The following is a 12,029-nucleotide window of genomic DNA, read 5'->3' as shown; positions in this document are numbered from 1 at the left end:
GAATTGAGGCCTTTATTTCATTGTTTTCCTGATTTGATCTTCTAGAAATCTCTGAATTTCTGTTTTATCGGGTTCTGATGTTGTGGGATTGTGGGCATTCACTGCTCCATTGTTATTCCTCTTTCCCATGATTTCAGAAGTTTGTGCCTTCTCTGGGTTCTTCCCTGGGTCACTACGACTTCACTTAAGATGCTCTGGATCTCGAGTCTGTGGTATCTCAGTCCCCACTACTCCTTTACTGGGTTGTATCGCACAGTCTCAGACCCAGGGAGTCAATCGAGGCTGCTTTAGACCATGGAGGTTGCCAGGTTGGGTGTTCTCCTGCGGGGAGTTGTGACTATGGTGTGATATCTCTGCCACCGCCACTCCCCCACTTGGTCAAGTCCCTGGGAGTGCAGTACTGGGAGTTCTCACCTAGGGGCCGCAATTTGACTCACTGTTGTTGAGTGCGCTGATGGAGCTGTAGTGGACTAGGTGAATTCCCTGCTGCTGCCGGTGGCAATATGACACCACTGCCACACCCTCAGCCATGAGGGTGTTTCTTTGTTTTTGAGCTCTGCTCTGAGTCCCTGCAGGGTGTGCTGAGCAGGATGTGCTGAGCCCAGCCCCTGGGAGCTTTAGACGCTCCCTGCGCCAAAAAAATCTGCCGAATTCCACTTGGCTGATCTGCAGTGGCTCACCTTGGCTCACTGTCAGCTGCTTCTCTCTGGAGCCTGGTGGGCTGTTGAGTGCATTGGTCTGGTGCCATCCGGTGAGCTCGCTGCTGCCGTTGGCAGTATGGTGCTGCTGGTGCATCTTCGGCCGTGAGGCCAGCGTATCTCCTCTCTGTCTCTGAGCTCCGTTCTGAGTTCCCCTCCTCTCTGGCACCTGGTGCTGCAAGGGAAGATGGTGCCTGTGCCGCTCCACACCGCGGCTCCGGCCACAGCACTGCAGTCTGGTTTCTTTCTGGTGTCTCGTTTTTCCAGCCCTCTTTTTCTCTGTCCCTTGTATTTACATTTTTTGTTTCTCTGCTGATGTTGTTTTCTGGCTATGAAAGGTGCTGATTTTGTGGTAATAGAGATTGGTTGTTAGTGGGGCTCATAAGCCCCGATTTTCTCCGTTGCCATCTTCCTTCTCTTTCATGTTTATTTAATAAAGCTGATTTATTATCTCCCAATTTATTATATAGAGTCCTATAATCTCCTATAGACTTATTTCTTTGATTGTTTTTTAATGATTTGGGGTATTAGTTCATCCCAAGTCCTCTCCCATAATAGGCAAGTGCTCTGTTACTGCGCTCTACTCTAGTCCACAAAGCCTGTTTGTTTTTTTGGCTTTTTTGTTTTTTGTTTTTTGTTGTTGTTGTTGTTGTTTTTTGGTTTTTTTTTTTTTTTTTTCAGTGCTGGGAATGGAACCCAGGGGCATTCATTCTACCTCCGAGCTATACCCCCAGCCCTATTTTTTATTCTTTACTTTGAAACAAGGTCTCACTAAGTTGCAGAAGGCTTCACCAAGTAACTGAGGCTGTCTGCAAATTGCAATGCTCCTGTCTCGGCCTCCCAAGTACTATGCTTACAAGTGTATGCCACCAGGCCTGGCCAGCAGCCTGTTCTTAATTGAAGCTCCCTGGCCTCAGTAACCACCTTGGGAGGGATCTACATCACAGGTGCTGCTGCAGACTGGAAACCCACACTGTTTGGAATGCCAGTGTTCCTCTGCCTTTAGAGGTAGTGGCAACTGTGAGATTTCTCAAGACAAAGTCAGTAGCACACCTAGCCTTCCGGATTTACTGTCAGCCTCATGGTTTGCCTAATGTTGCTAGTCTGGGCAAATAGCACTTAACTGTTTTATGATTTACTGATTTGAAGTTATCAGTGAAGTTTATCACATGGATGTTAATTCCTCTCTTGAAGTTGGGGATGTGTAGCACACCTAGCCTTCCGGATTTACTGTCAGCCTCATGGTTTGCCTAATGTTGCTAGTCTGGGCAAATAGCACTTAACTGTTTTATGATTTACTGATTTGAAGTTATCAGTGAAGTTTATCACATGGATGTTAATTCCTCTCTTGAAGTTGGGGATGGTGGCATACACCTATGATCCTAGCATTCAGGAGGATCACAGGTTCAAGGATAGCCTCAGCAAGTAGTGAGACAATCATCAGTCTAGCAAGACCTTTCAAAATAAAAATGAAGTAGGGCTGGGAGTGTAGCTCAGGTGAATGCCCCAGGGCTCAATCCCCAGCACCACAAAAATAAATAAATAGAAATAGGCCTGGGGCTATAAGTCAGAGGTAGAATGCTTCTGGGTTCAATCCCTAATACCAGAAATAAATAAAGCCTCTCTTGAAGCCAGGCATGTTGGCACACACCACCATGTAATTTCAGTATTTGCAGAGCTGAGGTAGGAGGATCACAGGTTTAAATGACAGGCTCAACAAGTAGAGAAGACTCTCTCATCAACCTGGTGAAACCCTGTTTCAAGCAAAAATAAAACAATAAAATAGGGCTGGGGGTGTAGTTCACAGATAAAATGTCCCTGAGTTTAATCCCCAGTACCACACACACAAAAAAAAATCTCTTGAATTGTGCATGACCAGTTGTTTTTTATTGTTCTTTGGTTGGTTAAACAACTAAGTCAAAATATTGTAGAAATTTTCTATTTTGTGTTTTTAGGCACTCACACCATACCCCATTTTGTAAATTGGGAGACATCTCAGGGTTGTGAACCTCGATTGCAGAACTCAGAACAGCCAAGGAGAATTGTAAGTTTATAGCTTTAGTAGCTGAAAAGAAATGTTAGGGTAAATGTTACAAAAACAGGAAATTCTGAATTATTTTAATGATTCATATCTGTATAACTCTCAGAGCCTTCTTGAACCCAGTAACTTATAGCCTTGCTCAAAAATGACACAAATGGTGTATTAGTTACTTCTAATGAGCATGCGTGCAATGCCAAATTTAAAGTGTGAAAAAACCAGTGAGCTGGGGAGTGGGCATGCCTGTGATCCCAGTAATTCAGAACGCTGAGAAAGGAGGATCTCAGGTACAGGGACAGCCTCAGCAACCTAGCAAGACCCTGTATCAAAATAAAAAATAGGGATGAGGGTCTATCTCAGAGGTAGAACTCTTAGATTCAATCTCTAGTAACATACACATAACAATAAAGAATACAACATAGCACACGTGTACTCCCGGAACTTGGGAAACTGAGACGGGATCACAGGTTCCCGGCCAGCCTCAGCTACTCAGGCCTCTGCAACTTAGTAAGACCCTGTTTAAAAAGTAAAGAGTAAAAAATAGGGTTGGGGGTATAGCTCGGAGGTAGAATGCCTCTGGGTTCTATCCCCAGTACCAAAAAGAGAGAGAGTGAGGTAAGGGGAGAGAGGGAAAAGAAGAAAAAGGGAAAAAGGAATTGGGCTCGGGGTATAGCTCAGAGGTGAAATACCCCTGGGTTCAGTCCCTAGTATCACACACAAAAGTGTGTGGTTTAAGCAAAAGTGTGATAGTCTCATTTGAGTGTTTCATATTCCTCTGAATGTTTCAAGGGCCTTTGTATTGATCTGAGATCCTTATTGGTTTACTTAATTCCAGTTAAGGAGAAAAGCAATTGAAGCAAGTTTGCAAACAGAAGTTCCAGCATCAGAACAACTTTTCTCAACCATAAAGGTAAATGAAAATAATGAAAGTATCAAAGATCAACTTATGTAGTTAAAAGAAGTTTCATCCGCCGGGTGTGGTGGCGCACACTTGTAATCCCAGCATTTGGGAGGCTGAGACCAGAGGATCGCGGTTCACGGACAGCCTCTGCTACTTAGTGAGGCTCTTTATAACTCAGTGAGACCCTGTTTCAAATTAAAGAAAAAAAAGTAAGGGGGTGTAGCTCAGAGGTTGAATGCCCCTAGGTTCCACCCCCAGACCCGCAAAAAAAAAAAAAGGTAGTTTCATCCACTTTTCATTCTCTTATAACCATAACCATGTTTATAAGTATAGCTGACATATTGTATCTCAAGGTAGCAGAGTTGGTCGGAAACTTTGATGCACTTTTTTTTTTTTTTTTTTTTCCAGTACTGAGGATGGAACCCAGGGGCATTCAAGCTCTGGTCTGCACTCCCAGCCCTATTTTTTATTCTTTATTTTGAAACAGGGTCTCACTAACTTGCAGAAGGCCTCACTAGTAGCTGAGGCTGGCTGCTAACCGCAATCCTCCTGTCTCAGCCTCCCAAGTACTGGGTTTACAAGCGTGCGCCACCTGGCTCAGCCGAGATCAGTGTTTTGATGTCTCTTTTTAACTATTTTCTTGAACTTTGCACTTACGATTGCACTTTAGCCTTCTAAAGATTTGGATTTCTAAACCCTTGGATCTTTTTTTTCTTTGACGTTTCTTGTGTACCAAATTGTAGTGTCAAATTGTTTCACAGGAGCACATGAATACTATTGGTGATTTGAGAAAATATCCTAGGAAATGTTAAGTTCAGAGTGACATTTATTAATGTGCCATACTGAATGCTTGAATTCTGCCCTCCCAGAAAGATTCAGAAAAACACATTGAAGTAGAGCTACGTAAATTTTTGGCTGTTAAGCGGACACCTGACTTTCATACTGTAATTGGGGACGTATTAACAGGACTTCTGGAAAGATGTAGAGCAGAACCATCATTTTATCCCCGGAACTGTCTGATGCAGCTTCTCCAAACACACATGCTTTCATACAGGTAGATGCTTATGTGCACCATACTTTGTATAATTCTTCTGACCTTTTGGTGTGTTTGGTTGGTTGGATGATTTGATTTGGTTTACTTTTCTTATGGTACTGGAGATTGAACCCAGGGTTATTTTACCTCTGAGCTATGCTTCCAGCCCTATTTTATTTTTTTATTCTGAAGCAGGGTATTGCTAAGTTGCAGTGGGCATCACTAAGTCGCTGTGATCTTTAAAACTCTGGTTTTTTTTTTCTCCTGTCTCGGTCTTTTTTCTTTTTTTTTTTTTTCTTTTTTCTTTTTTCTTTTTTTTTTTTTTTTTTTTTAATTGTTCTTTGGTTGGTTAAACAACTAAGTCAAAATATTGTAGAAATTTTTTATTTTGTGTTTTTAGGCACTCACACCATACCCCATTTTGTGATCCTCCTGTCTCGGTCATTAAAGTAGTGAGATTACAGGTATGCGCCACCATACCCAGCTTGACCTTGTTTTTTTATAGTTCAGATTTTTCTTAACAAATTTTTTTTTTTCTTAGCTTGTGTCCTGGCTTAATGGAAATTGCCTTAGAAAAATCAGATGTACAGATGTTACAGGTCTGTCTGCAGCAGTTCCCTGACATTCCTGAGTCAGTTCTCTGCGCTTGCTTAAAGATTTTCTTGAGGTACGTTAGAATCCAAAGGACTTTTTCCTTCACTGCATTTTAAATCTTAAAGTATTTGATTTCTAAAACTTGGAATTTTTAGAAACTAGAGTTTGCTTCCAAAGTTTGAATGGAAAAAAGAATTACTCTCTTTCATTTATACAGCATTGATGATCAAAGTCTTCAAGAAATTAATATCAGTATGGAGTCAGTTTTTGATTGTAGTGATGCGATACAGGATGAGAAAATGGAAGAGCAAACCGAAATTCTTCAAAATGGCTTCGGTCCTGACGATGATAACTGCAGTAACTGTAACCAGAGTTTAAGAGAAAAGCCTCGGGACGCATCAGAGGAGGCCACCCCGTGCCCCGTGATACCAAAGAGAGCAGCTCTCCTGTATCCTTGGACATGCTGTTTCCTTTGCACCATGATTTGTTTTTCCTTTCTGCTTTTATTTTTAGATACTGAGGGTTGAACGCAAGAAGCATCCTATCTTTCTATCTCCAAGCTACACTCCCAGCCATTTTTATTTATTTTATTTTGAAACAGGGTCTCACCAAGTTACTGAGTCTGGCCTCAAACCTGCCATCTTCCTGTCTCAGCCTCCCAAGTATTAGGATTGCAGGCATGTGTCACTGTGCCTACCTACATCATCTCTTTCTCTCCTTCATTCCTTCCTTCTTGTTGCACTGGAGATTGAACCCAGGGCCATTCTACCTCTAAACTACACTCCCAGGCCTATTTTCTTTTCTTTTTTTTTTTTTTTTTTTTTTTTTTTTTTTTTTGCAGTACTTGGGATGGAATCCATAGGCATTCTACCTCTGAGCTACAGCCCTCCATCCCAGCCCTGTTTTTATTCTTTATTTGGAAACAGGGTCTCACTGAGTTACAAAGGGCCTAAGTGGCTGAAGCTGTTGGCAAACTGCGATCCTCCTGTCTCAGCCTCCCAAGCGCTGGAATTACAAGTGTGCACCACCATGCCCGGCTTTGTTTATTTTTAAAACAGTGTCTCACTAGGTTGATGAAAGTCTCACTATTTACTGGGGCTGTCCTTGAACCTGAAATCCTTGTGCTACCATGCCCAGCTTGCACCATCTCTTTTTTTCTTTTTTTTTTTATTTTATTTTATTTTTTGTGGTACTTGGGGTGGGACCCAGGGGCTTTTCTACCTCCAGGCTATATACTCCCAGACCTACTTTTTATATTTTATTTGGAGACAGTCTCACTAAGTTGCTGAGAGTCTCACTCAGTAGCTGAGGCTGGCTTTGAACCTGTGCAATCTTCCTATCTCAGCCTCCCAAGTGCTGGGATTACAATTGCCCGCCACCACACCCAGCTGTACCATCTCTCTTTTTTTTTTTTTTTTTTTTTCTCGTGGTACTGGGGTTCCTGGGAACCCTTCTACCTCCAGGCTACATTCCCAGACCTATCTTATACTGTTTTTTGTTTGTTTGTTTGTTTGTTGTTTTTTTTTTTTTAAACAGGATCTCTTAAGCCAGTGAGGCTGGCTTCAAACCAGCACCTCCGCTCCCAAGTGCGGGGGGGGGGGGGGGTACAAGCTTGCGCCACCACGCCCGGCTGTACCATCTCTTTCTAAAGATAAGCAATAATTAAGGAATAATTAGCTTAAAGAGTTTTTTTCTATTTACATTTTTTAGTTTCTCCTTGAAAATTGATCCATTAATTTCTATATTCAAATTATTTACTTAAATACTCTTTAAGTTAATTAAGAAACTATACTAACTGGGCATGGTGGCGCACGCTTGTAATTCCAACATTCAGGAGGCTGAGACTGGAGGATTGTGGTTCCCAGACAGCCTTGGCTACTTAGCGAGGCCCTCTGCAATTTAGTGAGACCCTGTTTCAAAATAAAGAATTAAAAAAAAAATAATCGTAATAAGGCAGGGGGTATAGCTTGGAGGTCAAATGCCCCTGGGTTCCATCCCCAGACCTGCAAAAAAAAGATAGAAGCTATGCTGCCAGGCTTGATGATGCATGCTTGTAATCTCAGCATTTGGGAGGCTGAGGCAAGGAGGATCACAGCTTGGAGGCTAACCTCAGCAATTTTAGCTAGACCCTTTTTCAAAATAAAAAATACGGTTGGGGGTATAGCTCAGGTAGAATGCCCCTCCCTGGGTTAGATTCCCAGTACCAAAACAATAATAATAATTAATAAAATATTCTAGATGGTCTCTGGGGTCAGCAGAATATCCAATGACAGGTCTCTTCTAGACAGTTAATACTTTATTTATTTATTTATTTATTTATTTATTTTTGGTGGTAGTGGGTATGGAACCCAGAGGGTTTCTACCTCCAGGCTATATCCCCAGACCTTTTTTATATTTTTTCTGGAAACAGGGACTCACTAAGTTGCTGAAAGCCTCACTCAGTAGCTGAGGCTGGCTTCGAACCTGTGCGATCCTCCTGTCTCAGCCTCCCAAGCGCAGGGATTACAAGCGTGCGCCACCACGCCCGGCTGACAGTTAATACTTTATATGTGCACGTGTAGCACTGGGTTTTAAACCCAGAGGTATTACACCTCTGAGCTTCTCGGAGGTCAAATGCCCCTGGGTTCCATCCCCAGACCCGTTTAAAAAAAAAAAAATCAATGCCTGGGGTGTGTGCCTCAGACAGAGAATGCCCCAGCAGTCAATTCCCAATACCACAAATAAAAAAGGGAGTTACTCAGGCTTCTTTTTTTTTTATTTTTTTTTTTTGGGGGGGGGTGTGGTTCTGGGATTCCTGGAAGCCCTTCTACCTCTTGGGCTACACTCCCAGACCTATTTTATACTGTTTGTTTGAAACGGGGTCTCGTAAGCCAACGAGGCTGGCTTCGAACCTGCGCGATCCTCCTGTCTCTGCCTCCCAAGCGCAGGGATTACAAGTGTGCGCCACCACGCCTGGCTTTACTTGAGCTTTTTAGTAAAATGGCATTTATGAATTGGAATCCTATTTTTTCCTTTACTCCTAAGAAGAAATGCCGTCCTTCATTCAGCGTATAGTGAGCCGTTCCTTCTGCCTCACCTGAAGGGCGTCCCCGCTCAGCACATCACTGTGAGTTCGTATCAAGTCTGTAGAATCTTATTTCCAGTGTGGATTGTGCCGCTCAGCTGTTACCAACTGTTATTCATCATGTGAATAAGAGATTGTCCAGCCTCACAGGGAAAAATTGTGCTCAAGACACTAGAGTGATTGGGGGTGATAAGCCTTAGTTTTTCCTTGTGCCAGGCGTGAAGTCCAGGTTAATCCATTTAAGTTATGAATGTGTAGACACAAAAGGATTTCTGAGGACAGAATTGTCTCTTCTCTGTGTGTTCCTTACCTACAGAGGAAGCTCGTCTCTAGCTTCCCAAAGTAGCAGGGCTCGGAGGTGGCCGGGCTTCATTTTACTCATCTTTGTATCCCCAGAGATCTGTTGTATTTATTCAATGTATGCTTTAATTGAAAAGCCTCTTTAAATTCTTTTCACTTCAGCTTATATGTAGAGAAAGTTTTTCCTACCAAAGTAATAAATTGCCTTTTTCCTTTCCACCCAGCTTTTTCTCCAGTATTTGTACTTCCTGTATCTGAAGTGTAGTGAAAATGCTACTATGACTCTTCCTGGAATACATCCTCCAACCATGAGCCAGGTCAGATGGCTTTTTACTGTGTTCACAAAGGCCATGTGCAGTGGCGGCGCCTGCGATTCAGTAACTGTCTCCTCCGGGATCCTCCCTCATCCTGTGCACCAGAGATGGGGAGGGAGGAACACCTCTCAATTTAGTACACAAAGTCCTAGATCCATAATTCTACGCTGCAGAGTTTAAATCATATTAAATTCCTGGTTCTTCCTTATGACTTTTTTCAAGAAATTTGTTAGATTTTGGGGGGGAGCACAAAGAGGTGCTATCTCTATTAACAATCTCTTAATAAGAGAATGAAGCTGGATGTGGTACTTAGGGGGCTGAAACAGGAGGATCGAAGGCTTGAGGCCATCCTCAGCAATTTAGCAAGACCCTCTTTTAAAATAAAAAGGTCTGGTGCGTAGCTTAAGAGTTAGACTACCCCTGGGTTCAATTCCCATAGTCAGAGAAACACAAAATCCAGTATTTGAGAAATGGTAGGATTTTTTTTTTTTTTTTTTTTTTTTTTTTTGGTGGTACTGGGGGCAGAACCCAGGGGCTTTCTACCTCCAAGCTATACTCCCAGACCCATTTTATATTATATTTGGAAACAGGGTCTCACTAAATGGCTGAGAGCCACGCCCGGCTGGTAGGAAAATTTTTTTGTTTTGTTTTGGTTTTTTTTGGTGGCACTGGGGTGGAACCCAGAGGCTTTCTACCTTCGGGCTATACTCCCAAACCTATTTTTTATACTTTATTTGGAAACAGGGTCTCACTAAGTTGCTGAGAGCCTCACTAAGTAGCTGAGGCTGGCTTCGAACCTGTACGATCCTCCTGTCTCAGCCTCCCAAGCGCAGGGATTACAAGCGTGCGCCACCACGCCCAGCTTGGTAGAAAAGTTTAAAAAATAAATTTTGTAGTTGGGCGTGGTGGCCCACGCTTGTAATCCCCATGCTTGGTAGAAGGAGACAGGAGGATCACGCAGGTTTGAAGCCAGCCTCCCTGGCTTCAGAGACCCCATTTCCAAATAAAAATATAAAATAGATCTGGGAGTATAGCCTGGAGGTAGAAGGGTTTCCCAGAAACCCAGTACCACCAAAAATTAATTAATTAATTAATAATTTTAGTTGAGGAATGTGTTAGTATAGTCATTCAAAACATTAATTTGAATTACTTTTTTTTTTTTTTTTTTTCTGGTGCTACTTTGAGTGGAACCCAGGGGCCTTCTACCTCTGGGCTATACTCCCAGACCTATTTTTACACTTTCTTTGGAAACAGGGTCTCACTAAGTAGCTAAGGCTGGCTTCCAATCTGTGTGATCCTCCTGTCTCAGCCTCCCAAATTCTGGGATTACAAGCATGTACCACCACACCCAGCTCATAATTATGGATTTTACAATGTGAATTCACCTAAAATTTAATTTACAGTCTTAACTTTTCTTTTTCTCTATCTTCAGATTATGGATTGGATATGCCTACTTCTAGATGCTAATTTTACTGTTGTGGTAATGATACCAGAAGCAAAGAGGCTACTGATAAATCTTTACAAGTTTGTAAAGTCCCAGGTTGGTGATTTCTATTTCTATTGAGTCTATTATTCCCCAAAAGTCACCAAAGGGGTGGGTGGGTGGGTGTGTGCGTATACACACAGTAGTATTCTACTTCTGACTACATTTCCAGCCCTATTTTTATATTGCTAGGGTTTTGCTAGGTTGATAAGAGTCTCCCTACTTGCTGAGTCTGTCTCCAACCCAAGTATTGTCTCAGCCTCCCAAGTATTGGTATTACAGGCATCTACCACCATGTCTGGCTCTAAATAACAACTTATTTGGGGGGGGTGGAACCCAGGGGCTTTTCTGCCTCCAGGCTATACCTATTTTATACTTTATTTGGAAATGGTTTCATAAGTAGCTGAGGCTGAGCACTGAGATTACAAGCATGCGCCACCATGCCTACCTCTTTTTTTTTTTTTTTTTTTTTTTTTTGCAGTACTTGGGGATGAAACTCAGGGACATTGTACCTCCGAGCCACACCCCCAGCCCTATTTTTTAGTGTTTTTTTGTCTGTTTTTGTTTTTTTGAAACAGGGCTCACTGACTTGCAAAGGGCCTAAGTACCTGAGGCTGTCCACGAACCACAGTCCTTCAAATGCTGAGATTAAAAGCATGCACCACCACCAACTTATTCTTGAAATGTATCCATTGAAACAGGCATAGTAACACAAAACTGTAATCCCAACTACTGTGAATGCTGAGATAGAAGGATCACAAGTTCAAAACCAGCTTTCACAATTCTGGGAGACCATATCTCAAAAAGTGCTTAGGAGTATTGCTCAGTGGTAGAATACCCCTGGGTTCAATCCCCAGTATCAGGTGGGGAGAAAAAAAATCCTTGTTTATGGAGGAGCTTGGGTGTGCTCAGAGGTAGAATGCATATGTAAAATGTTTGAGTCTCAGCCCGCATGGTGGCGCACGCTTGTAATCCCAGGACTTGGGAGGCTAAGACTGGAGGATCACACATGTTCGAAGCCAGCCTCAGCTACTTAGTGAGGCTGTCAGCAACTTAGTGAAACCCTGTTTCCAAATAAAATATAAAATAGGTCTGGGAGTATAGCCCGGAGGTAGGAAGCCTCGGTTGCACCCCCAGTACCACAAGAAAAAAGAAAAATCATAAGTAATTATGAGAAGTTTCATTATATATAGAAATAATAGTAATAAGCTATTCTAAACCTTTTTTTTTTTTTTTTTAGATATGTGTTTATTCTGAGCTCAACAAGATTGAAGTAAGTTTTCGGGAGCTACAGAAATTAAATCAAGAAAAGAATAATAGAGGATTATATTCCATTGAAGTACTGGAACTCTTCTGATAGTGCCAGTTTTCCTTCATAGACATTTTATGAAGTTCTTTTATGTGAACTCTTCTATTCATCCAGACAAGAAAGATTTTGTTTGTGACCGTGTCATGGTGTCAACATGTGCGTGAGTGTGGGTGCCGCACACGGGGCCACGAGCGCCACAAGAATTTACTCCAGAGCTTGGACGTCTCTGGGGAGGCACTAAGATTTCTTTTTAAATAGTGTGACTGAGCTGATTTTAAGTAAACTTATTTGTGTA

The 12,029-nt window shown here is 42.2% G+C and overlaps 1 protein-coding gene across 1 annotated transcript in view; it reads left to right on the top strand.

Moving 5' to 3' along the window:
* NOL11 (nucleolar protein 11) overlaps nt 1–11,782 on the top strand; it is a gene marked incomplete at both ends in the record, with an annotated part of 31,998 nt that extends 20,216 nt beyond the window's left edge. Inside the window, 9 exons of the mRNA XM_080712615.1 lie at nt 2,654–2,742; nt 3,572–3,646; nt 4,507–4,691; nt 5,212–5,337; nt 5,482–5,712; nt 8,292–8,370; nt 8,853–8,945; nt 10,375–10,482; nt 11,666–11,782. Coding sequence (XP_080568741.1) covers nt 2,654–2,742; nt 3,572–3,646; nt 4,507–4,691; nt 5,212–5,337; nt 5,482–5,712; nt 8,292–8,370; nt 8,853–8,945; nt 10,375–10,482; nt 11,666–11,782 — 1,103 coding nt within the window. The remainder of the gene's footprint in view (nt 1–2,653; nt 2,743–3,571; nt 3,647–4,506; nt 4,692–5,211; nt 5,338–5,481; nt 5,713–8,291; nt 8,371–8,852; nt 8,946–10,374; nt 10,483–11,665) is intronic.
* Between the last annotated feature and the right edge of the window lie 247 nt (nt 11,783–12,029).

The sequence above is a fragment of the Muscardinus avellanarius genome (assembly GCF_963383645.1).
Source record: "Muscardinus avellanarius genome assembly, chromosome: 16".
Taxonomy (NCBI): domain Eukaryota; kingdom Metazoa; phylum Chordata; class Mammalia; order Rodentia; family Gliridae; genus Muscardinus; species Muscardinus avellanarius.
This window is presented reverse-complemented; position numbering and strand designations above follow the sequence as displayed.